The sequence below is a fragment of the Tiliqua scincoides genome, chromosome 11 (genome assembly GCF_035046505.1).
Source record: "Tiliqua scincoides isolate rTilSci1 chromosome 11, rTilSci1.hap2, whole genome shotgun sequence".
NCBI classification, from domain to species: domain Eukaryota; kingdom Metazoa; phylum Chordata; class Lepidosauria; order Squamata; family Scincidae; genus Tiliqua; species Tiliqua scincoides.
In genome coordinates this window covers 26,693,091-26,720,352 of record NC_089831.1, presented here as the reverse complement: position 1 = coordinate 26,720,352, position 27,262 = coordinate 26,693,091, and the positions used below count along the sequence as shown (strand labels likewise).

General features: G+C 46.9%; 1 protein-coding gene across 1 annotated transcript in view; it reads left to right on the top strand.

Moving 5' to 3' along the window:
* Positions 1-27,262, top strand: part of CADM1 (cell adhesion molecule 1) — a 246,255-nt gene that overhangs the window by 201,149 nt on the left and 17,844 nt on the right. The window contains exons 6-10 of the mRNA XM_066639174.1: positions 3,119-3,218; positions 3,852-4,024; positions 7,810-7,878; positions 8,535-8,582; positions 20,654-20,686. Coding sequence (XP_066495271.1) covers positions 3,119-3,218; positions 3,852-4,024; positions 7,810-7,878; positions 8,535-8,582; positions 20,654-20,686 — 423 coding nt within the window. The remainder of the gene's footprint in view (positions 1-3,118; positions 3,219-3,851; positions 4,025-7,809; positions 7,879-8,534; positions 8,583-20,653; positions 20,687-27,262) is intronic.

The window sequence follows — 27,262 nt, the reverse complement described above, 5'->3', positions numbered from 1 at the left end:
GTTTGCGAGCTCATTAATAAGGCTTTCTCCGAGGAATGTTTGCTGCAAACGTTGCTGCCGTACAGCAGAGCCGAGGCCTGTGAGCTTAACTTCCAGTCACAGCACGTGTGCAGTTAAATGGTTTGAAATGGGAAATAATTACACCCCTAGCCCCTGCCCAGAGGCCTCAGTGCTCCACTGGGACTAAAAAGCCAAGCTTTCTGTTCTGGAAGCATTAAAACAAACACAGCCAGTTTGGTGGACTTTTGGGGGTATGCAGTGGTGAGGGCTTGTTTGCTGTAGGCCTCCTCCTTTGATAGCCATCTTTGCTGCCCCTTTGACAGCAGACCACAACGTTGTGTCTAATTGGTGGCAGAGGCCGTGAGGTTTGCAGGTCCTGACAGGTTGCTGGAACAAGAGGAGTGCAGGACACGTCCAATAAAAGGCAAGGACATGAAAATCTTACTCAGTGTGGAGCCAATGCAGGCTTTACTCTTTGTCTGTGATTCCTGTTTGGGTGTGAGAAAATAGGAAAACTGTGCGATGGAATAACGAGGACGTGGAACTGGCAACTAACTTTCAATTTTGTTTCTTCTTCCCCTCAATAGATTTGCAACATCAAGATCAAGTTTCTAAATCCTTATTTCTCTTCTCTCCAGCCCTGTCTCTGGGAGTGAATGGAAACAGAATGGAGCCAAAGCTTATTTTTACCTGTAGCAGCTGGTCTAAAAAGCCTGCTCTGGCATCCCTGCCATGGCTTGCCCCGGCTTGTACAGTGCTGCTGGTCCCCCAAGTGAGCGATGGGGCCACTAGTGCAGCCAGACCTCTTCCCGCTTTAAGGCTCAATCTGGGGTTTCCTCAACCATAAGATCCGCCAGCTGTGCGCTTCCACAAATTATGATTTACATGCAGGATTCTGTGCCTTTTCTACTGGCCATCTTTTTTCTCCATTTTTGCATTCATTTCAAGAATCCATCACCTGCTTTCAGATGCATTCAGTCTCAAGCTCCTTTCATCTCTGGTTTCTTATTCTCCTTGGCCTTTGTTCTTCTGGGTTCCTGTTGCTCATTAAACCCCCATCTCTCTCCCTCCATTTCATCTCTTTGGGCTTTCTCTCTTTTTGCTCCTTATCTGCTGGTAAATAGCTGCATCGTTATTTGTCTAATTCCCTTCTTTTTAATAAATAACTCAAGACTTGTTCCTTCCTAACTGTATTTGGCCACCTCCAGTTTTGTATTTTGGAGAGGGGGGGCTTGTGGTGTGTGTCTGTGTGTGTGTTTGTTCCATTTTTGTTTGTCTACATTAGGCTGTAAGCCCAGTGGGTAAGACTTGCCTGCGTGCTTGTGTTTCATATAGTGTCTCGCTTTTAGTCACAGTTTTCTTGTCCCTTCCCTTTTCCTTGTAAATGTGGTTTGCAATTGTGAGTAACAGCAATGAGATTTTTGGATGACACTCCTGTCAGGGGTGGGGGGGGGGGGAGAAGGGCTGATTTTCTTATGCTCATGAAATTCAAAAATAGGTTAGGAGGCTGTGAAAGTACAGGGAGGAGAATCATGGATGAACATAATTCATCCATGATTCTGACACAAAGATTGTGTAAAGTTTTACGTGGTCAAGCCCTCGCAAACCGATACCTGCTGTTATCTCCCAGTGATGGCAGAAGAGCGGACATCCTCTTTGCCTACAAGTGTTGGTTTGTGTGGCATACCCAGAAGATGTGTGAGAGTTCCTTTAAAAAATAAACAGTTTGAATAACCTTTTGTTTTTCAAGTTGTATGTTGCTGTTCAAGCTTGTGTGCACCACTTTGTTTTGAGATTTGCTTAACAAACTTGTGAAAGAACTCTTGATCTACTAGTGAAAAGCCATATTTTTCATGACAAAATAGCTCCAGGTTGTGCTGTTGACTGCTGCCTGAAAGCATTGATTTGTGTTTTCCCTTTTTGTACATTGTTGGATACTCTGATGACAAAACAATCCAAGTAGCAGTCCCTAACTCATGAATTTAGCTTGGAGTACAGTCCACCAAACACTTGTCCTACACACGCACTTTTTTCCAGGGGGCTTGCTCAGAAGAACACCCCGGGGATTGTTGCCCCATGGGTCAGATCTGTCCATCTCTCACTACAGCCCTTAATGACATGGATAATGTGTGTCCTGATAGCACTCTGTAAATAACCCCAAGTGTGTTCCTTCCCCTCTCAGGTATGAAGCAACTCAGATGACTGTGTGTTGATAAAATGAATGCACATTTTGTCTTCCTCATCTTGTTTATGTCCTAGGTTCAGAAATAATACCAGTTTCTGTACCCTCTCCCGCCCGCCCCCCCAAATTGAGCATCTGTTGATGATTGTTGCGTATTTTAATATGTCAGTTAAGGGACATGGAAATGAATTCGAATGGATGCATTGAACACAACTTGCTGTTTTAAGCTGATTAGCGTGTAGATTAGATTGTTGGTTAAGCCGAACACATGCAGTGGATGAATGCCCTGGACTTCTTGAGTGTGGACTTCAGCCTTATTCCTGCTGGGACTTTCCAGAGATCTCTCCCCAAGTGTAAAACTCTTTCATCCCTTAGGATGTTTGGCTGGTGCCGATGAACTCTGAAATCCTCAGTCTTGCCATGTTCAAATCAAGGCAGTGGTCTGGGATTTCTTCCTCCCATGCCTTCCTAGCACAAACACACCCATTGGAGCCCAGCATATTAATATGCCTTGGCACAAAGGATTGTCAGCCCATAAAATATGATACATGATAAAACGTATCAATTCTGAGCACCACAAATCTGCCGTTTCACCTCAGCATGAAGGCAAATGAGTTTCCTTGAGCTCGAGTGAGTTCAGAGATAAACTTCAATTTAACAGAATTTCATTTGGCAAGAGACAGTGGGGGCAGCCCCTGCTATGCAGATTCCTTATCGGCAGGTTGGGCTTTGGAGCTTATTAATCAACTTAATTTGGGAAGAGGCCAGGATAAGAGATGGACTGGTGGGGTGTGGCTAGAAGGGGCAGGAATGTGCAACTGCCAGTCTGAGACCTGAATTTCGGTGAAGGTCTAAAGCTCCATACATGATCACTTTTTGTGTGTCATCTTGTGTAAGTAACTTGTTTTGTTTTGTGTTGTGTATATTGACGTACAGATAAACCTCAAGTGCAGGTTCTGCAAAATTTACCAGCGCAGCTGCCGGCCAGAGAAGGAGACCGCCTTGACCTCCTGTGCCAAGTAGACGCAAAACCAGAGTAAGTGAAGACCAGAAGCAGGCAGGTGCAAGACAGGGATCTTGCTAAGAGTAGTGGACTTTGTGGTGATAGTGAAAAGCAAAGTGTGTGTCACCATCCTGGGGTCTGCCTGGTCCTAACGTGTGAAGCATTGCATATTGTGGCTTAAAGTACATATTTTAACCTTCAGATAAGGCCGGTAATGGTGCCCGCCTAGGTTACTGCATGACTGGGAGTCCCTGCTTCTCCATCTGGGTTCTTCCTCATCCCTTCCACCCATTAGGGTTGGGCTTTTGTTAATTAACTCAGGTCATGGCAGGGGTTCCCAAAGCAAAAGTTGTGATGCCTTAGGGCAGTTGTGGCACACTCACAGGGTGTTGAAGGATGTTCCCAGGAGGCCTTCCAATCTGTTCTCCTAGTCACCACCACCTTAGATCTCATGAAATCTCACAAGATTTGGGCACTGCCATTTCAAATCTTGCAAAATTTCATGAGATCTAAGATGGCGGCACCTGGCTGAGCTAGGAAGAAGAGACTGCGGGGTTGCTATGACGGCAGTAAGCTTGGGAACCGTTGGTTGCAGGAATGGGGATAATGGTTGAAAGTGGTTCAGCTTGACTTACCGTTGGTAACCTCCCCCCTTCTCCTCCACAGGCCTGCAGATGTGACGTGGTTAAGAGTAGACGACGAGATGCCTCAACACGTTATAGTGTCGGGTTCAAACCTTCACATTAACAACCTAAACAAAAGTGACAATGGCACGTACCGCTGTGAGGCGTCAAACGAACTGGGGCGGTCATTTTTCGACTACAATCTCTATGTATACGGTACGTGCTTAGAGTGGTGCACTGAGATCTTGAGGGAGGTGACTGGAAGCAGCGGGGGGGGGGGTCAGAGAACTTTGCTTCGGGCAACCACCTCTGTCAGTGGACAGATGATCAGAAATGAAGCCTGTTTACTTCTCTCCCCTTCTTTTCCTCTCCTGATTCAGAGTCTCTCTTCTTTCCGCATCAAGTAGGTGGCTTCTGCTGGTGCTGTCATTGAGGGCTTGCTTGGTGAGCAAAAGCTATTGTCGGGCACAGTGAGGGGCAGAGAGTCTGGCTGGAAGGGAGGGGCATGAACATGCTAGGATCACCTGGTTTCATTTCACAGCCCAGGAGACTCCAGAGCCTCTTTAGGCCCTTCCCCATTTGGGCTCCAGGACCAACTAGAGAAATAGAGCAGTGTTCCCTTCTGAACCATCCTTTTTAGCAAGCAGCAACAGAGGTGCATCCAAATATTTGCAACTTGCTGCATAAATTAGAGGAATAAGCCTTATCTGCCATTTTTTGATGGCCAAAAGAATCTCTGAAACATACTGCAGTTATTTCTTAAATTGCTGTGATGTGCCCACCTTTAACTCTCTTCTTGAGCGTTGACCATGTCTTCAAGCACGGTGGCATAAACGTCAATTGTTTTAGCCTGCACAAAGAAAAAGGAGGCATTTCGCTGAAGCTGCCTTGAACCTCAGGAAGGCAGGGATGACTTGCCAGTTGGTAGACGAGGTGTCAGACAGAGAGGACCAAGGAATCCAGACAACAAGAAACAAGAACCCCTATCTCCAGAACAGGTTGTTCCTGAATCGCTCCATTTGGGAAAATCCCATTTAAGGAAATGTTAGAGGTTGCAGTCCTAGTCTCTGAAATGTCACTGCAGATGCTTAGGAGAGTAATTGCTGTCGTGGGTTCTGTAGTAGATATGATGACTCCAGAATGCCAAATGGGTAAGTGACCCTCAGCCACATCTTTCACACCTCCCTTCTCACCCCACCACCACTAGTATGCCCCTCTGCAAAACCTAGCCCTGTACTACAACTAGGTGTGACGTGGCAACCTCATTTGTGTCTTTGACCCAATGCAGCATCACAGGTTAGTGGTAGTTGTCAACTGCCTTTAAACAAAAAGTTCTCAGGGTGGTTGACAAAAGAAAGGACTAAGACATTGTTATGCTGTAGTAGCGCATAGTCTCACTCTGCAGTCTGAGCTCCATCCTCAAATGTGAGTTTGTGGCTGCAGTTGCTGCCAACTCCAGGCGACTCTGCACTGGCTCAGGGCTCGGTGTGTGAGACATGCAGCTCACCATCTCCACCTGGAGATAGGTGGTGCAAAGGCCCTTGTTGTGGCTTTCTCATATGCCCACGTTGTGTGTTTGTGTGCATGGCTCTGACACTCCAGAAACATAGACCTTTCATAATGCGGGTGAAGGGTTCTTTGCAAACTGTAAGTGCCAGGCTTGTAAGAAGCAGGGAGATTAAACAGAAGTGAGACTATGTCAAGGTTCTCCAGCTTGCAGAAATTCCATCTGAAGGATACAAGTTCTTTTTAGACACAACGGAGTGTCATGTGCCTGCTCCTTCCTTGGTCTGCAAGTGGCCAAATCCCCACATTCAGCAAAGGCCATAGTTATCCAATCAGTGCGATATGAGAAAGAGAGCCCTGTGGAAGTTTCATGGGGAGCAGGTTAATGCATGTTGGAAGCCCTAAGAAGTGCTGAATCTGTGAAAGAAGAAGGCGCAGAAGTAACATCCTTGCTCAGGTGGATCCTTCTCGTGCAGCTGGGTGCCATGTGCAAGTTGCACAGACAACCTTCTGAAAAGCAGGGTTGTTGCTGACTACAGCCAGGCCCTTCCAGCGAAGACAGAAGAGACACATGAAAAATGTCTGATTAGCCCTTGCTTGGAGGGTTGAATGCTGGACTCAAGTAGACCTTAGAAGGAGGAGAGCAGACGGCCTTGCTGGATGCTGCAGCTACAAGCGTTGTCTACACCAGCCATTTTCAACCTTTCTTCATCTCCCAGCTCACTGACAAGGCACTGCAATGGCCCAAGCACAGCATCAGTCCTCTGACAACTGATAAGACAAACACTGCACTGCTAGCAGGAGCTCACATCTTCCAGTGGCCCTGCTAATCAATGAGTATCCCCCAAGCTCCCCCAGCTCACAAATGCGCTGCAGCATGCTGTTTGAAAATGGCTGGTCTGTATGCTCTTCTGTTAGAGCCCCCCCTCCTCCTTCCCCCTCCCTGTCAGGATGTCAAATCCTTGTTTTCACCAGTTGAGCCAGCACTGGAGCTCCAGTGTAGGCTCAGATTCTGGTGTTGCCTCTTCCACAGACGGCTACCCAAACCTCTCCGCGCCCCCTTATCAACAGCCACCCCTCCCCCCCATGATGCTGCGCCCAGGTGATGCTTCCTATCTCCCGGGGAAGTTGTGCCAAACACAATAAAGGTGAAGCACATAATTAAAGTTTGGATGTATTAATTAGAAAATCGGAGAGCTCGCTCAGAGATAAAAGGGGAGCAGATGTGTCAGTGATGAGGAGTTTGACATGCTTGAGATGATAAAATTTAAAATCAAAAGCCTCCGAACCGTTTCATGCTCCCGTTATTGCGGATCCGTTCCTGAGTTCAAAGTCTGGTGCTCTACTTAACACATTCGGTTTGATCATTGGGACTGGTACGTGGGGTGGGGGGTGCACATTCCCCCCTTCCCCCATATCTCTTCCCCCCTTTCTTCCTTTCAGCCCCAGTGGCTTTTCTGAAGTCATGACGCTGTCTGTTCGGTATAAATATTTGATGCCCTTCAAGATGGTTTGGCTTTTGCAGGTCAAGCACCTCCTATATGTGGTGCTCCTTTATTTATTTTAAAAGGGAGTGGCGGAAAGAGAAATCCCCTTCCTCATCTGTTTGGTTTGTTGGGGGATGTGATATATTGAACGTGGGGGGAGAGACATGCTCCCTGGCAGTTCATTAATATTTATGCGTTGCAAAGACGCTGACTTTATTTTAAAGGGAATCTCACTGAAGTCTTCCATGCATCCAACTTGATATTTAGTCGTGACATTCTCGTTCCCTTTTGTATTTATTACTGGCCTAGAAGTACTTTTACATCCTGCTGGGATGTGTTGATGGAGAGAGAATAATGGCGTTAAACTGCTCTGGAGAAAGGCAGGGGGAGAGAGCGCCATATTCATCTGTTGTTGATATTTAGCCTGTTAAGCTCAGCAGGGTCTCTCTCTTTTTCCCCTCCACCCCCCTTCTGCTCTCGGCCCCTAATTTTTCAGATAGAAAACGTAGACCAAAAAAGACAAAGTGTCATTGTTGTCTTTGTGTGCTGCGCACGGATGTGAACGTGGCACCTCCTTTGCTGTAGGACACACAGAGCCTGGTGGTTTGATCGGGGGGGGGGGGTGTTGCTTTGGTTCTAGGAGCATCTTCCATCCCATCTCACTCTCTTGCATCTATGACTAATTTTGTTTGCTTTCTGCTCTGCCCTGTGTTCTTTGTCCTGTGTCCTGAGGGGGGGGGGAGTTCAATTCTGGGCCCCAGTCCACTGAAAGCGCAGGTGCTTGACTGCACGTGCCTGCCTTTGTGGTACACTCTGGGAGGGGGTTCCAGCACCATCCTTCACCCTCCCCAGTACTCCAAGGCAGCTTTAGTGCCAGTGGGTGGAGGGGGGGTGGAGGCAACTGCCATCCTTTGTGTTGCTGCTTCTTTTAATTTGTTGACCAGTTTTTACTCTGCTCCTTTTTTTAATTTGCTTTTTTCTGTTTTCCTTTTTTTATATTTTATCTAGATCCCCCCACAACTCTCCCTCCTCCCACAACAACCACCACCACCACCACCACCCCTACCATCATCGCAGGTACGGTACCGTCATTAGACCGTTGGGAAAGGCCTCCGGGTGTGTTGCCGCCTTATGCGAGGCTGACGGGAGGAGGTGGGGGAGACAGAGGGGAGGGGAGCTGTGTCCCCCGTTGGTTGTCACTTATTGCTGAGTTTATTTTGTTTTACTTTTAGCTGAGGGGGGTGACTTGTAAGGGACAGGAATGCTGCTGGAAGTGGAAAGCAGGCTCCTCTAGCAAAAGGGCCTTGTTGCTTGCCAAAGTCTGAAATCCCCTTAGTTCCTCCAGCCTGGGGAGTCAGTAACTAAATGGCTTCAGTAAAGTGGTGATCTTTCTTTTGCACTTGGGTTTTGGTAGTCTAATGCTGGCATTTTTCCTTGTACGAGACAATTGAGCTGGTTTCCATTTCCTACTGTCTACCTCAGTGTCCTGCAGCCACGAGTCTGCCAGTCAGTTCCATTCCAGAGAAGTGGCTCCCTTGTGGTGTCCCCTCTGAACATTAAATCTCTGCCCCGTGTTCTGTGCTCCATTCAGAGCCAAAGGCCAGTCCATGCTTGTTGGTGCCACACGTGACTCCTTTCATCCATAGCTTTCTCTGTCCTCTCACTGGTAACCAGACTTCTCTCCAGATTCATCCTCCATTGTCATTGCCATCCCCTGAACACTTTTGTTGCAGCTTTTGCTCTCGCCAAGAAGAAGTGGCGGACTGAGCCTGATATGGAAGGTGAGACCCTACTGCTCCCCCCATGAGCACGCTGTGACCCTGTAACTGTGCCCCCTGTTCTTGAAAGGATGATCACAGCCTACCTTCCCAGCCACTGCTGTGCCTCTTTCCTCCCCTCTCTTGGGGGGGACCCGCTTGGCACTCTCTGATTCACAGAACTGTTTTATATTTAACATACAACTTTCCTTCCGATGTGCCTTAATTACCACTTTCTGCTGTTTGTCTTGCTTTACTTTGTTGCATTTTTCTCCTTCCAAAGTCTTAAGAAAGGTGAGCATTTTTAGACCTGCCCCCCATCCATTCTCGGAGCACCAAAGTAGTTTACTTAAACTGCACTTTAGCCCTCCCCAAAGGACAGGTAGTTGCTTGTCCTTTGTGTCTTCTGCTTTGGGGCCGGCGTCCCTGGGACCAAGGCTACACCTGCCCTCCTTAGAAATTAGGGTTGCTGAATCTGGATTCCCATAATCTTCTGCAAGGAGCAGATAAAGGTTCCAGTGGGGTGGAAACAGGAGGTTAGAGGCTCGAGGGCCAGTGGGAGAGTGTCAGCAGCTGCAGAACTCAGTGTGATGCACCAGCCTTGTGAAATGGATTTCTGAGCATGAATTCCTGTGGTGAGGTTTCTTATTTCATGACAAAAGACGAGTTGTGTGAAGGTGAGCAAAGCTGCAGTGCCGTTAGCCAGCTCCAGATCCCACCTAGAGCAGGATCTCCTCTCCAGCCACTGCCTGGCTTCCTGCCATGGGGGCTTGCTGTGTCCATGAAGGTGAGCAGCAGCAGGCCTAGGGTGGGCAGGGTGAGGTGATGGTGGTGAAGACCAGTCATGGACAGTTCTCATCCTGCCCTCCCACTTGTTGCGCACGGGCTCCCTGTTTGCTCTTTCCAGGTGCAACCCTTGTGCCATGCTTGGAGATGCAGATCACTGGGGTTTGAGCATGGTCTTGTCTCTCCCACTGAGGCACCAGGACTCCAGAATGCTTTGTTTCCACAGACTGGGTGCAGAACCTCTTCCTTTCCCACAACAGACTCACTCCTCTTCTTCCTCACCCCTCTCTTTGCTTCAGTCGATGCTGTCAGACTTGAACATGACGAGGCGGCGGCTGCCGTGTGCGTCCTCCATGCTGAGTCTGTGGATTTTAATTTCACAGCGTTTCCCTCTGGGTGCCTCTGTTTTGTTTCTTTTTAGAAAGAACACTCTGGGAGTTTAACCATCTCGTTCCCCCTGAGTCGATGCACAGCTTAATTCTGTTGCAGGAAATAAGCTTCCTTGTTGCAGCAGGTGGTCTCCTCCTCCCTCCTTCCATGTCACTCTGACCGTTGACTGTGAGCACAATCAGGAGCGGAACTGTTCCCTTGCACCATAACCACCTTGGATGAAATTGGGGTCTTCCATGTGTGCACATAACCCACAGCCTCACCCTTGATGGCTGTCATGGGGTGTGTGTCTTAACATACAGCTGAAACGCACCAGGAGACAGAGGGCTGCTTGAACACTTCAGATTTATGAATGCACGGTGTGCATGTCATTCCTCGTGAGACCCACCTCCTCCTGAGGTGGCCTCGATGAGCCAGCCTGTGTCTTGAGGTGGGGGGTGCCTGGGGAAAGGGCTCTTTTTGGGCTGGCACTCTGTCCAAAGTAAGCCCTCCCGGGCCTCTGCGCAGGTGTCCTGTCCTGGTGACATTCCTGCACAGGCATTTTCAAGTAGCATTTGTGTCACTGCTGTGATTCAGTCTTGGAATTGATCTTCTGCTGCCCTGGGTTTAATGTTTGCATTGCTTGACTTGCCTTGTTGATTGCAGCTTCTGGTTTTGTTGTGAGCCACTTTGGGTAGTCAGTCTGTCCACTACACATGCCAAGAACCAGCAGCTCAGGTAAGCGACGGAGTAATCTAATGTGCCCCTCCAAATTTGGCGGTCCTCCTTTGTCCCTCTTGGGCTTCTGGGTCACAGGTAACTGCTGGCCTTGTTAAATTTGGCACATCTGCCTTGCCCTAAGTTGGGGCTCTCCAGACTCCAGCCTGTGGACCAGACCCTGTGCCCTTCCAAAGCCCCCCCCTGCTTACCATTCCATGGAGGAGCTTCCGTAAAGTGCCTCCATGAGCCTCCATTCTTTGCCGCATCCAACCGCTTCCAGTTTCCAATACCCCACAAGGCTTTGCACCCGGATTCTGGGCAGAAGCAGTTGGATGCAGCAAGGAATGTGGGTGCAGAGAGGTGCTTTGCGGAGGCTGCCTGGTGGAATGGCATGCACTGCGTCAGGGAAACCTTTGCCAGTGCACAGCGGTATCCACTTTGCTCCTCTCACTTTATTTTCTCCTCTTGCTTTATGTCAGCTGCAAAACCCTTTGAGGGTCGTTCCAGGCCCTCAGTCTGCAGCCTGGGCGTTCCATCCTCCTGTTTTGTAGCTTCCTACAGCTTCCAAAACGCCCTTTTGGTAACAAACGGTTCAGCACCGAGGCGTAGTTAAGCTGAGATTGCTACTAGAACAACTTTGTCAAATCCCCTTTTTTGATGGATGGGATCTCACCGAGTTGCTGTGTCTTAGCAGACAAGCTGCCTATGTATTTATCTTATCCTGGAGGCTTGATATCTGCACGCCTGGAATTTAACTTTGGCTCCTCTCTCCAAACAGATTAAAGGTTAGAGGAGGAAACGTCTCTTTCCCCAGAAAAGTGGGCTGCCGGCTTAAATTTGCCTTGTATATTATGACCTGTCAAATGGATACAGAAAATGTGTTTCCGTTCTTTCGCTGCTTCCCGTAGTATCTTAGAGCCACCCATTAGCCTTAAAAGCTTCGAGAGCCAAACACCAATGATTAAATGCCAATATAAAGCTCCAGGAATGTATTTTCTTCCTTCCGAGCGAAAGGTTTGTGTAACTGAAAACTATTCTCCAAATGAAATTAACATAATTACCAACATTTATGCGGCAGTCACAGGAAAAAAAATGCTTCTCTAAAAGCCTCAAAGGGGCAACAGATAATTTCTGTTCTTTCCCTTCCTGCGTTGCCTTTTGCCAAAGTGCTTTTGCCAAGAGGCTCATACAGTCGGTGGCTGGAGTTCTAGGCAGGAGACCCAAATTCAAATTTCCATTTAGCAATGGTGGACTCTGAGGCTGGACAGCCAGGTAGTCCCATTAAGATGAGCAGGTAGTGATGTGATTGGGGGGCAGTCTCACAGCACCCCTGCGGTCCTTTGCCTGTTCCTCATCTGATGCCCTCCACTTGCCACCCCCAAATGCTATTCAGACCTGACTCTTAATTCCATCTCCAGTCTCATTTCTGAAGCCCAGCCATTAAGAAACACAGATTCTCTTCCCCCCTCCCCCCACAGCACTTTATCATGGCAAGGGTGAGGTGTTTTTTTATTAAAATAAATATCATATTTGCCTGCCTGTCACCCTTATTGAGATTATTCCCAAGGCATCACATTTTGGGTTGGCTGTGGAAGCCTATCCATCATCTGATCTGATGTTCCAGTTGCCCTTTCACATTCTAGCTTTATCACTGGCATACTGTCTACACACACACACACACGCTTTTATATCACTTCAAAATGTCCTTGTGGCTTTATTCATTAAGATGTACAGTATGATATGGCAGAGCAGGCTGCATAATTTAAATTGCCCCTGGAGCCTTCCCTTGAAATCCTCCATTTGGGCAGCTGTTGTTTCCTGAGAGATAATTAGGAAGTTCGTAATATTTGTTAAAAAATAAACCTCCTTCTGTGGGGCCCAGCACAGATTTTTTTTTAAGACCCATGTGCCTTGATTTATCTTTGCCCCTTGGTGGACCTGTTTCCTTCCACCTAACTGCATCTATAATTACTTGTGCGTGTTGCAAGCGCAGACATAGACTTGCAGCTTCCCTGCAGCGGGATCCTGGTTTCTGTGATAATGAAATGAAGAACGTCCTCTGCATCTGTCCCTAGTGTTGGAGCTGACATGTTGGGTCACGCCTAGATTGGAGATTCCATTATGTCTTCAGCAGGGACACCAGTGCAATCAAAAGAAACCTTCTGAGTCTTCCAAAACTCACTAACACAGCAGTCTGAACATGCTGGCTTCTTCCAGTGGGATTTTTTCCCCCTGTAAAAGCATTGTGGCTAATTTTTAATTCAGGATTTCAGTACAAGATGTGATGATGTCAAAGCAGCAAGTGGATCATAAAATAGTTTCCTTGCAGTTTGTTAACTTCAGAGATCCAATGATGATAGTGGGCCATATATTCAGGATAGACAAGGGAAGTAGTGCATACCTTACAGAATTTTCTGCAAAAAGAAGTGGTGAATGGTCACTGGCTTAGCCTTTAAAAAGGGATTGGACCTATTCTTGAGGAAGAGAGGTCTGTGAATAGCTAGTGGCATCAATGACGATAAGCACTTATTTGTATGAAAGAGTCAGTATTGTGCATCTGATGCAGGATAACTGAGGACCCAATCCTGTCCAACTTTCCAGTGCGGATGCAACCCCGAGGAGGCCTCTATGACTGCCTCACCACCACAGGTTGTTGTGCACTCCCCATTGACACGTCTGCACCGGTCCTAGAAAATTGGATAGGATTGGGCCCTGAGTGTCCTGTAAATAAATGAGCACCAGGCTAGCTGATAAGCATCTTAAACATGAGATAGCCGTCTTCCACTTTGAGTCTCATGCGCATTTAGCGGGAAGGAAGACCTGGTCACATTGCCTGGGAAGCGAGCTGTTTCCATGTTTTCAGGTTCTCTTCGAGTTACCACAGTATATGAGCAAGGAGTCACGCAAGCACTGATGGGTTCTTGCTTCAGAGGTGGTGATGGTGAGGAACATTTGTGTGCCGCTTTTCAACAGGCAGTAGCCATGTTGATTCAGGCTTGCTTTATTGTGAGGTGAGGGTAAATGCAAGAGAGTGTGGATGCATTTTCAATAACGATATTAACGGGGCTTAAACACCTGGCCTCTTCCCCCATTTTGAGTTTCAGAAATGGCTGGTTACCATCGGAACTCTTGGAGCCTCCTGGTGCTATGCGAGCTTCTTTCTCTCTGGGCTTTTAAATGGGGCCCTTGCACATTCCCCTCGTCAGTTGCTGGGTTGGCAGCCGAAATACACAAACCGGCTTGCGTAGCCGTCAGTTCCTGCAAATTATTTATCACATCGCCCTGGCTTTCTATCCTTCCTTGTGTCCCTGAGAAAATGTCAAGTTAATTTAGAGTTGATGTTGTGATCTCCTGACATTTTCCGCCACTGTGTGACCACATTTAGAAAGGGAATGGGGGAGGAGGAGGAGAGAGCCCCGCACACCTGAGAAGAAATAACTAAGCAAAGTTTCCACTGCCGCATCTAATCAATTACCACCTTCAGCATCTTTTCTTGTTTGCAGGGAGTAAATAAACCATTTTTGTTGGTTTACCTGAAGCAAAATTGTCAAGTTTGGAATTGATGGAGGAACGGGTTAGCTTCCATTTTGTTATCCGGGGGGTTCTTGCTACCTTAGGAGCTTGCAGGATGCACACCCTCCTTCAGGTTCTGGTACCTCTGAAAGTTCCTGCAAATGTAAAAGGGCGGTCCCCTTTCAATGGGTGGTTACCCCAGTCCATCTCAGCTCCACCTAGTTTGTGGCATCCCCCATATTGAACCCCTCAGTCATCTTGGACTGGCTACTCTGCCGTTGCCACCATTGCCATGTATGAGTGCAGATATATTGAGTATGCTGAACCTGACAGCGGAGAGAGGCCCTGCTTAGTGACTCTGCTTTTTGGCTTAGCAGGCAAGCACTGCTGTCAGGCGTGGGCACCATCCCCATTCATTTGGAGAGGGCTTGCATCAGAGCTGTTCTGGGTGGATTGTGCAACCTGAGATTAAATGCTGGCCTACAGCAGCAGTTCTAAAGGTGCTTTAGTTGCCTTGTGCAGGAATGTTAAGAATTGCTGGGCTAGCTGACTGAATGAGTGGCCCAGGCCCCGCACGGTGTGGAATGAAGCATTAAATCTCAGTCCAATCTGCCACGCCATGCTTCAGAAATAATTTTCCATGCTACACAAAATGGCTAAACGGATGCTGATTATTTTTGCGAAACATCTGGTCTGCAAATGAAGCTGTCTCCTGGGTGCAGTGCCAGCCGTCCACTCGGCAGAAAGCTTCCCACAACCCTTCAAAGTGCTTTTTGACAAAATGTGCTCTTGCGGTGCCACAAAGTGAGAATTCCATCACCACCCTCCTTCCTGGGTGGATCTGAAGCTAAGAAGACTCACTGCTTCTGATGTCTTGGATTTCTGAGGATTTCTGCAGTGTTCTCCGTGCCCTGTAAATCGCGCCATTGTGGAGTTTAATTGAAACATAACACAGGTTGGAGCGGACATCATCAGGGAAGTAGAGGGAAGATCCTGAATATACTGGGCTTTTTAAAGTGGGATGTAGATTTGAAAGGAAGCCTGTCTCCGTGATGTGCGGCTTGTACGCATCCTGGGGCACTTGGGCAGCCACAGAGTGCTGGGCGAGGTGCCAAACCCAACATGGCAGCTCTTAAGTTCCTAGGAGTGCTCTGTGCGAGAAGGCTCACGCCAGGGGACCAGATTTCTTTTTCTTGTGGAAACTCAAGCTTACAGCCAACAACATTTTTGGATGGCGTCCTGCTGTCTCAGGTAGGTAATGTCAGTACATAAACAAGCTGTTATACTGGGGGAAAATAACTTTTGAAAGCCACTGCAATTAGCTTCCTGGTTCTTGTGTGCTTGCTGGAAATAGCTGCCAGGACTTCAAGTTCACCAACTTCTTGGATTTTTTTTTTTTTAAATAAATTTCATCTTGGATTTTCATTTTCACTTATGAAGCCCATTCTGTTAGAAGCTGAGGACTAATTTTATGGATTAGTTTTAAACCCCCCCAGTCTGTCACACTCAATGAACAATTTTAATTTGGAGACAAGCCATCTGAATGGATTAGAACATGCCACGAAGGAGTCTGGATACCACTGAGTCAGGCGGATAACGTCCAGCTGTCTTGGAAGCGGCAGGAAGGAAGGGTTAGGGGTTTTGTTGGTTCTTTTTGCTACTTGGTTACACGACTGTCTGAAATGTGGACGTTTCAGTCCACGTGGACTGTGGACGCCGCCAGCATTTTCCCTCTTTGGTGATTGCATCTTTGTTGTGCAGCCTGGTGAGCTGAAGATGTTTTGTGCCTTAAGGATCAGGCTATCATTTCAAAAGAAATCTGTTGAGTGAACAGATTAAGTGGCCTTGCAATGGCACCCTTGACCCATTTAGCTCAGTATTCTCTATAATGGCTGGCAGTCATTCTCCGGAGTTTCAGACTGACCAGGGTGGGGGAGATCTTTCCCTTTGCCTGGTAGTGCTGTCAGGGGCTGAACTCAGGGCCTCTGCAAGCAAAATGTCTCTGCCACTGAATTACAGCTCCTTCCAAAATCTTGAGTCTTCCAGTCCAGTCCTATGAATGTATACTCAGAAGTTCCATTTTTTTCAATGGTGCTTCCTTCCAAGTCAGTGTGCATAGGATTATGGCCTCAATGTACGCTGACACTGAAAAAATCCTGTTTTATTATTCTGTTTGTTGCATGTAGATGGCACTCCAAAACATTTCCTAGTTTGGGGTACAAATAGATCCTGAATTGTGGGGGAGAGAACCCAAAAGCAAGCATCTCCCCCCTTCCAATATGTTTAGATTAGCACTGCTAACTAAACTGGACACATACCAGGTCACTGTTCGCTATTTTTAGTTGATCAGTGTGAACCTATTTAACAGATTTTTTTTTTATCCTGCACCCTTTTTTGCAGATTTAGGGCAGCTTGCATACAAACCATACAACCGAGGCAATTAAAATTGATTGAAAATCAATCAATCAGACAAAAATCAAAAGTCAGCAAAATGGGAGGATGAGAGCTATCAATATGCTTCATAATGGTACCAGTGCCCACTGGAAAAGGTGGGTTTTCAGCCACTGGGAAGGATCTCTTGTGAGTAGTCACCAACCAAATTTCAGCACATGACGCTCTCAGGAAGGATATAATGGGAGGTGCTGATTAATGTGGTGGGGAGGTGGTCTGAGAAAAGTTAAATCTTAAGCCACTTAGGGCTTTGCAGGTAAGAACCAGGACATTGACTTTCCCCCCATTTCCTTTATTTGTGAATAGAAAATAAGAAAATGACACCCCCTCCCCCCCAAAAAACCAGAAAAAATACATATATAATGTGCATAAAATACATACAAATGGTAAAACTTATCAATAAACAATCAACAGAAAAGATGTAAATAAGCAACCTTTGCATAAATTTCTGAGAGGCTTCCAAGGATAGGTTGAGTATTCCTTATCCGGGCTGTTTGGGACATGAAAGTACCTCGATTTCAGATTTGTTTGAATTTTGGAATAACTGCATAAATATATTGAGAAACGCTCCCCCTTGCTCTTTTCACTGTTACCCATTTGTCTGCTGGCCGCTTGGGCGTTTTTCAACAATGTCTGTACAGCTACACACCACAGAGCTAGAACTTACAGCCTATACCTGCCCTGTACGTGGGAATGCACACAAGACTTTCTAGTGTTCACGCTACAGAATTTTTTTTTTAAAAAGGCTTGGACAAAGGGTCTGGATTTTGGACTCCTGGATAAAGGATAATCTTCCTGTATCACAAAAGTGTTCATATGTAGTTGCCTTCTTCATATGTTGATAAAGTTAGATGGTCTTCAGTTCATTGAAGAGTATTGGGAGGCACTTATCTCTCCAGTGCTTCAGTACGAGTCTTATGGCTAAAATAAGAGCACAAGGAATCAATTTCTGCTGGCCTGCAGACAATTCAAAAGAACAGGAGTATCTGCAAATATCCATGTTTATTGTGCAAAATTAATAGAGCACATAACCTCTTTCCAAAGGGATTGTGAACACTATGCCCCCCCAAGACCCTCATGTTGTGCCTAAACGATGCTTGGGTACCAGCCCTTAAATTGTGCCTGGGAGTAAATTGGCAGCAGTGCCGCTGTGTCAGTAGTGGTAGGATGTGCTGACACAGTCAGACATCGAACATCCCTGGGTGTGCACATTCTTCATCAGTTGAAGTTTCCAAAGATTTTCACAGGCAGTCCCACGTTACAGAATTTGCCCACATAGTAATGAAGGTCTGAGCCACTACAGTAAGGTCTGCCTGAGACAGAAATTGGCAAGGCTAGCACAAAAGGACCCCGATTGTGGCCAAGACCTGCACTGCTTGGAGCAAGGCCAGGTCCTGCAGTACTCTCAAGTTGCACACCTGATCTTCGAACTGTGCAGCCCAATCAATAACGGGTTGGCCCAGCCGATTTCCTCAGCAGTGCAGGCTATCTCCTACCTGGGTTTAGCCATATGGGACAGATGGTGTAATGTTGACCAAAAGCGGCCTGCCAGAAGTTTTTGCTTAAGTTTCACAAGAGAGACATTTGTTAATCTTGCCAAAGAGATGGGAGTGGTGCTGGTGTGTGCGGGTGTTGTCTTCTCTCTTGCGTGTTGCCTTCTGTCTTTGCAAACGAAGCTGTTTGTTCCAGGGCATGACTAAAGTGCCTTAAGACCATTTGCCAAAAGCCCTCCAGCCACCACCTGCAGAACCCGGTCATTTGGAAGATGGCCGCTGGACCCAGTTGGACTTCAGGCAGGAGCACATTTTTAACCATTAACTGCTTTGTTTCCTGCCGTGACCATCCAAGTCCATCTGCTAATCATACCTTTTTGCCATTCCAGCTGCAGCCAACATGGTGTTGTTTAACTTTTGGATATTTGTTCGCCTTTTAACTGCTTGAGAAGTTTGTGTTTCCATTTTTGTTTGTTTACCTGCTGATCTCTGTCCCTGGATGGGAAAAGCGAGCTGCACTGTGCCCAGAACCCTTCTTTGACTAATGATCTCTTTCCAGCACGCAGACAGGCGTTCCGATTGCAGCACAGTTTTATTTAAACCGGAAGCTCTCGTGACTTCCCTCAGCAGCACAGCCAGGAAAACCAGTCAGTGGATTCTTTTGGAGATGCCCTGAAATTTTAGGAGTTAACACACAGCTCAGTCTGACTGAGTCTTCCCCCGTTCTCACCCTGTTGCATAAACGTCATTCTTGTGGGCTTGTGCTGCTAGCATGCGCAGGGTGCAGGCCTTAATTTTCGAGCTCATGGGAAGCTTTGGTGAGAGATCAGCCCAGCTCCCAACATGAGTACAAGATCATGGTGTTCTTGAACTGCATCAGATGGATTGTGATGGACACATTCTGTCTGTGTTGGAATGGACAAGAGGGACAATAGGTGAATTATGACTGTCATACAAATCTTGGTGAAATGTCTTTCAATTGTGCAGTTTTTTGTTATTTTAAAGTGTGCCAATCTGTGTTTTTTTTAATCCCTTGTGGGTTGTATGGAATGTGTTTTTGTCTTGCCCTTTGCTCTGGAAAGTTAAGTGTAACCTCTCCTTAATTGCAAAGGAAAAAAGTTCTGTAAAGTGGAAAGTTTGATCCTCTCAGGATCATGAGGGCAGCATGTCAGCTGTGGAGAAACATTCCATGAATGTGTCTTCTGCATTAACAGAGCTTTACATTCTGGGGTAGCTGGTGAGCTGAACTTGTCTGTGATGGAGCCTTGCTTAAAGCTATGCTTTTGTCCATTTAAACATTGCCTGGGCGGAACCAGAGGGGGAGGGGATCCTGAACTAGACTTTGAGGTCAACGGCCCTGTGTGCTACCCTGCAAAACTTTCTGCTCTTTGCAGTGCCTTCCAGCTGCCCACTCTTTCTAACATACCACCCATCTTGCCTGTGTGCAGGAAAATACCTACTTCATCCTTTGGATACTGAAATGGGACACCTGATGTCCATGTTCTGCAGTGAAGCCTATGCCCCAGTGTTCTGGCCACGTTCTCAGAAGAGGAGAACGTGTATGCTGGTTTCTTTGCCAAATCTTGGGGGCACATGGCTCGGCTATCAGTAGAACTAGGTGCAAGTTTCAGCCTATTACTGTGCTGTATAAGAGAACTGTGGACACCTGGGGCTGCTTTCCATGGGCACCTCAGACAAGTTCCAGACTTAGAAAGGTGGAGAAGACCTAGTTGCAGTGAGGCTTCAGGGCACAGGCCTGCCAAAGGACATCCCATTTGGGGGTGTTCCTTTACGCTCCACCTCCATCCCTGTTCCTAGCACTGAGGTTAGAATGATTTTACCAGCGCATTTAGTTGGGCGACTGCTGAGATTGCCCTGTTTGTGTCCTGCATTCTTGTTACATGAGTTCAGGCAGAATGAAGACCAGTTCCAGAGAACTGAAGTTCCATTTCTGTGGCCACATTCCCAGAAAAAGGAAACCTGAGAATCACTCCTAAATGTCCTTATTATCTTCCCCACAAAGCTCTCTGAGTGGCGTTGGTGATCTTTGCAGAGAGGTTCTGCAAAGATGGGGGTCTGTGTGAGTTGTTGTCCTGTTTTATAAACCAAGCATGCCCCCTCCCTTCTTTAAAGAGGAAGGACTGCCTTCTCATCCAGGGCTTGTTTTCCTGCATGAATGGGGTTTGCGACAACCCTGCGTGCATCAGTTTCTTAGGGGGCCTTCCTGTCATTGATATTTCCTGGACACGAGTGGATGCACAGTGTGACACACTTCCACAGGTGCCCTGTACATGAAGGGAAGGAGCCAAGGGAAAGAAGGCAGTGCTTTGACCACACTGGTGGTCAAGTTCCGAGAGAAGGGTTGAGTTTTGCAAAGGCAATGTTTGAATGTAGGAAAGCGGCCTCAGGACTTGCCTCTGCTTGCCTAGTCTGGAGCCCTTCTGTGTTCCCAGTGGAGCGGGTGTTTCTCCTCACTTTGCATGTCTCCCTAACTCTTGGCCAGTCTCCGGCACCAAAAGCAGCCCAGGGCCCTTGTCGCCACTCCCTGCAGGCTCACAGCTTTCAAGCTCAAGGCATGTCTCTTTAAAACAGTGCAACTCACTTCAAATGCTTTTTGCCTTTCATTTTTATTATTGCTTGTCACGCAATGTTCTTTGAAAGCTTGCTCATATATTATCTGTTCCATTTTTTTCCATTTCCCTTTTTTTGCATGCTGTTCCTCCTGTTTCTTCCCTTCCTCCAAACCTCTGTTCCCGTGTGTAGACACCACAGCGACGACAGAACCGGCGGTTCACGGTTGGTATTGCGTTCCTGTTTATCTTCTCTCTCAGCAGCGCTGAGTGGCAAGGCAAGCCTGGGGAGGAAAGGTGGAGGGTGGCAGCAGCAGAGGAGAATTGGACACACAACAAAGTTTTCTGGGGAAATCACGTGTCAAGTGGGTGGATCTCATATCTTTGCCATCATTTTTAAGGCTTGAAAGGATGCCTCGCCTTGTCATTTCTGTTGCAAATTTAGCATTCAGCTGTTATAGGCCTGGGCGTCCAGCAATTCCCTAAACCCAGCCAAACAGCAGGCATGTAAGAGGAGAATGAAAGGAACGGCTGACTTCCAGTCATCCATATTACCGCTAATCAGAACAAACGTTCCAAGAATCTGGCTTTGAAATAATCGCTCCAATTGTCAGGTTTTTTTTACTATACCGCTTGCAGTCTCCTGTGAATCCCTTAGGAAAGAGAAACACGAGGCTTCAGTATTCCGAGGCCCTTGCGTGGAGCTGTCTCATTGGAGATGGCAGGGAAGGTTTTCAATAGCAGGCTACCAAACACACACTCAAAACAATGTGCTTGCTCTGCTCATGGTCTAACAGACTAGCAAACTAACCCCACTCATCTGTTTGTGTCGCTGCAGCGAGCAACTGGAAAGCTTCCCTCCCTCTGTTTTTGAAGAGTGCTTCAGTATTTTGGGATGACAGATAAGCTGATGAAATATTGGGAGAAAGAACTTGAGTGTACAAATGTCAGAAATTTCCAATTAGTTAAAATATGCCTGTATTTTTGTTCATCATAAAGCACCCATTCTTTCTTCCACGTTGAGACTCCTGATTTGGCAATTCATGATTTTTGAATAACTGCCCTGAGCAAAAAAGAATTCCAGCTTTCATCTACATACAGCAACATTAAAGAGTTGTGAAGGGGCTCAGTTGGTCTGCTTCATCCACCTCCAAGCCGGTCCAGCAGAATCACTGCTACCCTGGTACAAAGCTTCCTTTATGTTGACCATTGGTTTATTTAGGCCGCTACTGTCTACTCAACTGGTAGTGCTTTTTCAAGGTCTGAGGCAAGAATCTTCCCCCTCTTGCTACCCAAGATCAGGCTTTTGTATACAAAGCATGGATTCTATTCCTGAGCCAAATGTATTGGGCAGAGCTGAGTTTGTAGTAGGCTTGTATCCTCCATATTCCAAAGAGTCTAAGATTTAAATGTGAGACCTGCACAATTTGACACTCTTAACCATCTTGCACTTCGCATAAGAATCGCCTCTTGAAATGTCTAATCTTAATTACTCCCACTAGATTTATCAGTAGCAGGGAAAATACCTGTTTCCTTTTGGTGACAGCATTTGGGTTAACTATTCCCAGTGTCTGTTCTCAACCTGCTACATTTATGATCTGGTGAGGGTACTGTTGCCATAGAGGCAACATCTAGTGAACATGCCTGTCCAATCATGTTGGCAAGGTGGCCATGGCCACCATGTGGTCAGATGTGGCAGCTGCCATTTTGGAGATGCCAGATCGTGGGCTGATGACTTCAGCAGTCTTGTGCACTATCTGGCTGTCCTGCTGTCCCGTGATATCAGTGTTTGGGGGGGGGGGTCTTCACATCAGAATCAACGCAAATTCTAATGTCCCAGCTTTACAGTAGTTTTGAGTGAATATCCTAGATAAGAGAAAATGATGACAAAATGCATTAGACATGCCTGCATTTGAAGTGCTTAAACGAACTGGGTACTTGATATCCTGTGTCTTTCTTCATTCGTTGGCATGTTTTTAAGCAATTTGAGTTGCAAACTTGAGAGTCCATTGTAAATCAATAAATTCTCCAAGAAAGTTTGATTTCCAGAGAATGTCCAGTTCTTAAGACCAAATGAACCTATGTTTACTAGAGACGTTGCACTCCTAGTTTAAAAGGTGCCCTTGCAATGCCGAGGAATAGACAGTGGGGTTTCCTACTGTGCATGGAATTCCCTTCACATTTTAATGTTTGATGGAGCTTCTGTATTCCCAAATGTCACCCTCTTTGGGCTGTTGATGTGACCAGAAGGTTTCTGAACTGAAACTCTTCTGTGGTCAGTGAAGCATTTAAGTCATCTCAGGTGAGTTACAGCAGCTAAAAGTACCTTTTGATGCCAGAAGTAGCGGTGAATGATGAATCATGATAGGTATTTAGCTCAGCCTTAGTTCTGTCTCACTTCAGGATTCAATGGCAGAAACCTGGTTAACTTACTAGCTTCTGTTGTTGGTTTCCACGTGGGTGGGTGGACTTTCACCAGCCAAACTTTATGCCATGGCTTAGTGCTTGATCCCATATTTTGCACATGTAAAGCCACAGGTTAGATTCTCAGCATCTGCCCTTCAAAGCAGTGTTTAGAGTATCATGGTCCAATTTCCCACCCACCCCCCAGCCTGGATTCCTAACAGAGGGCTGGCTCAAGATCAGCTACCAGTTTGGTATGACAGTACCAGCCTAGATGAACCAGTGCCCTGAATTGGTGTGAGTTCAAGGGTTCCTTTGACTTACCCTTTTTTGCAAGGTATTTTGGTGCCTTTGAAGCCATCATGGGTAAAAGAAGCCTCTGGAACCTAATAAAGAGCTTCGTTCTGGAAGGAAAAGGGGTTCTAGTTTCATTATGCGAGTAACAAACACCAGTTTTGCAAATGAGCACCACCTGCAAAATACTGGGTGGTGCATTGAATGGTGGAGGTGCATCTGTGTTGAGTCCTACACGCAATGAAAACAGCAGGGCTTATTTCTAAGCAGTCTGTTAGTACTGAAGTGCAAGGCAGTAGCGTAGCTACAGGGGGCAGTGTGGTAAGTATTACAGGCGCGGCACATGCTGTGCAACACCATCACTGCCCTGAATAGTTCTAGTGGTGAGTGGGAGGGGCCGCTTACTCATCACATTGCGGCATCTTCAATACCACACCACTGCCCCCTGTAGCCACACTACTTGTGCAAGGCTTCAAGCGCACTGGCCTCAAAGGTGATCGTTTTAATTTAAAGATGAAGGCAATTGCGCAAGTCATAAATCCCTTTTGTTTGTCTTGAGATATTCAAAATTAAACTCACCAGTTGTGTTTTGGAGACTAGACTAGAGCTGATGAGCAGGAAAGCCTGGCTTTGTTTTGAGAAAATGAGCGTTGTGCTTGGAAAATATGTGATTCACATACTGAGTTGTGAGACCCCATTGCTCCAAGCTGAAGAAGAGGGACCCCCTTTTGCAACTGAAATGACTGGGCTCTTGCAGGAAATTGATCCACTGCTTGCTTTTCTTTCTTAAAGCCCAAATAACTCTGGTTTGCATGGGTTCCTCCTTGGATAGTGGCTCTTCTCCCTCGGAGCCTCCACGGTTCCTTTCCAAAGCTTGCATTGCTGGAGTGTGTATGAAGTTGACCGGATATTTCTTGTGCATTGGCCATTTGTTCTGAACAATGTCCAAAGGAGAGCAAGCATGTCTGTGGATGGTGAACAATTGCATGATGGGCATGGTGACCTGTGAAAACCAGGCGGATTTTCTCCAAAAACAATACCAAATTAAAAATTGCCTCCATAATGGCCATTCCGGCTAGAGAATAAAAAGGTGACACAAACGAAAGGTTTGTGTGAGGTTGCAGGCCACACTCTGATCCGAGGGAGCCGCTTGAACACTCTGTGCACTTTTTTGGAGTGTATCCTAAAGGGACTGGAAAAAGAGTAGCTTATGTGCATGTGAAACACCGGCAACTGCCCAGCCTTCCTCTTCTTGCAGTGGAGGACTGCTAGCAATGCTGCATGGGCAGAGCATGGCCGTTTTAACTCTAGGACTGTCTAACTCTTGCAGATTTGCACATATGATCCCCTCCCCCCGCATTCATGACCGAATGCTCATAACAGCATGATCCTCATGGCTGGCCCTGAAGCTCCGGCTTTGGCTGCACTGCTGGGCCTCTGCAGAATCCCCCCCCTTTTTTTACTGCTGCCTCTTCATGGTGCAGATGCATTTTGGAAAGCTTCTGTGCCCTGAGTTAGTAGGATAACTGGGGCATCTGTGCATTCTGATCGGGTGAACCAGCTGGTTTCCCCAAGTCCCCCTTTCAGATAGTTTTAAACGAGTTCGTTTTGTTTAAGCTTCCACAAATTTTGTCGCATGACATTTGACTTGAAGGGACATCCATCTTGAAGGCCATTTTTCACATGACACCCACAGTGCCCTCAAGTTTCCAACAAATCACATGTGAATATTCCTCCTGCAGGGGGAGGCGGGGCAGAATCGAGCCATTAAAATCAAATTACATTTTTGCTAAAATGATTTGCAGGAATAGGAAATGAAGACATGGTTCCCAGATGCTTTCTGGTGTGGGGCCAGGTGTCCTCCACCAGAAGGAGTGTTTTCGTGTAACAGACGCTTCAGTTTGACTTGCACGGGAGAAGTTCCCTGATGGATTGCACCCCGGTCCAGTACCACATGCAAGGCTGCCACCACACACATGCTGAAATTCTCTGTGATCGACCTTTTTCTAACAAAGTGGCTGCATGTGGCCCTCTAGCACTTGCCTCTGGCGTGTACATCAAGGTCTAGATGTTGCGCAGTGGTGCAAGTGTGTTCCTTGAATATTGTCACGAAATGAAAATGATGTAGGGACACAGTTAACGGGCCACACAAGCATTTTTCAGTAGCAGTTCATTTGGAGATTGGATTTCAGCCATCCTGTTTAAATTGGGGACCAGAATGGGTTGTGGAGAGAGCTGTCAGCCACCAAGGTGGAAACAATGGGATATTCCTCAAAGTTGATAGTGCAGAATGGGGCTCTGGGTGGGCGAATGGAGTCGAAAGCATGGGTTAGGAAGAAGGCACACCCCAAAATAGTTAAAATCTAAACTCACATAGTGCTTCTTGTGTGATAACAGCTGTGTTGTGTGTATTTTGTTTAATTCATTAGTTTCTCTTCTGCTCCTCTGCATAGCACACAGAGGCCTTGAAACCAGGCATTAAAAGCCTCTGGTTGACAATAACATTGACATGTGTAGCAAGGACAGTTGAAGTAGAAAAATCGCAACAGGACCCAAGACGAGAGCAGCATCACTAGCCAGGGGAGACCCTTAGAGCTGAAGCCTCCACCTGCCAATGGGACCAGCCTTGATTTGAGGAGTAGTATTGGTGTCTGTAAGTTTTCCCCTCTATGGCTAATAGCTGGGGATTGGTAGGGGGTGGGGAATAATATAATAATGTGTAATTGATGCAGGGATGCATAGGGGTGACCCTGCGCCATGCCTCAGACCATGATCTTTCCCCCACCCTCCAGCTTCTTCATATGCCCAAAGGTGGCCCTAGGTTGGTCTGCGAGGAGAGCACTCATGCTGCACATTAGACAGAAGAAATCGAATCAAAATAGCTACTGGGATGCTAGGCTGGTGGGCAGAGCTCCTCCAGCGATTGAGGTCTGTGTCGTCTTTCAGCCTGCAAAACTTCTAACAATGAATAATATGGGCAATGAAAGCCCTGTGGGAAAAGAGCAATGTTGACCTGGCACCTCGTGGAGAGAAGGCACCAGTGTTCAGAAGGCTTCTCCCTGGGTGCAGTTGTCTTCATCTCCAGTGCTGAAGGCACCCACAGCAAGGTCTCAGCTGTGGCTCTTGAGCAGTTGGAGGTTCAGATGAGTGAGCAAGTGCCTCTTATGTTGCCACTGGACATTTCCACAAGTGTGTTGCAATATGAAACTGCTTCTTTCTTGGGCACTCTCAGGGAAATTTTAACCCTGGAAAAGTCCCAGTATTGTCTTGTATCAAGGCCTTTCTCTCTTGATTGCCTTTGTCTGAACAAAGCTGTGAAAATTATTAATCACATCTTTTGTAGAGAACTTTAATGGTCACAGAAGGCAATTGCCCAAGTTCCATTTGTCTAGCCTAACTTTTTCTGGACAAGAATGCTCATGGCTGCTATCTGAAATGCCCCCACTGTTAGTTTCACTTTATTGTTGGCATCCTTCAGTCTCGAAAGACTATGGAGTCACGCTCTGAATGGTGGTTCTGGAACAGAGTGTCCTCTCCAGTGCGCGAAGCCTGGGTAAAGTAGGTATGGAGGATAGGCTGTTACCCATGCAGCAAATCCCCCTGTTACCCATGCAGCAAATCCCCCCTCTCCACGTCGCTGAAATGGTCCAATGGAAAGGCAGAGGCCAATACGGTTGGTTCCAGCGGCGTCGCAGGAGTTGCCAGAACATGACTGTGTTCAGCCATGAACTGCCTCAGGGACTCCGGCTCCGGATTTTGCCTCGAGGTTGACTCCTGAAGCCTTTTCCATAACTGGATGTAGCCACAAGGCAGTGGAGGTTTGGGATCAGAGTTTTCCTTCTCTCAGATGAGCTGCCTTCCCAGGCTGACGAGTCCCATCTACCCGGTGGCTGTTTAGTCGCCTCTTACGACAAGTACAGCCAAACTGAGGGCCTATTCTTATCCCCAGCCCCCAGGGGGAGTTTCACTTTAACTCTATAGATATCTGTACAGTACAGATGGATCCAGCACCCATGGATCTGGCATCTGTGTATTTGACTTGCCCTGGATGCTAGCAGATACTGGGCTCCTAATTTAAATAGCTTTAAAACCAAAAAAGTAGCTT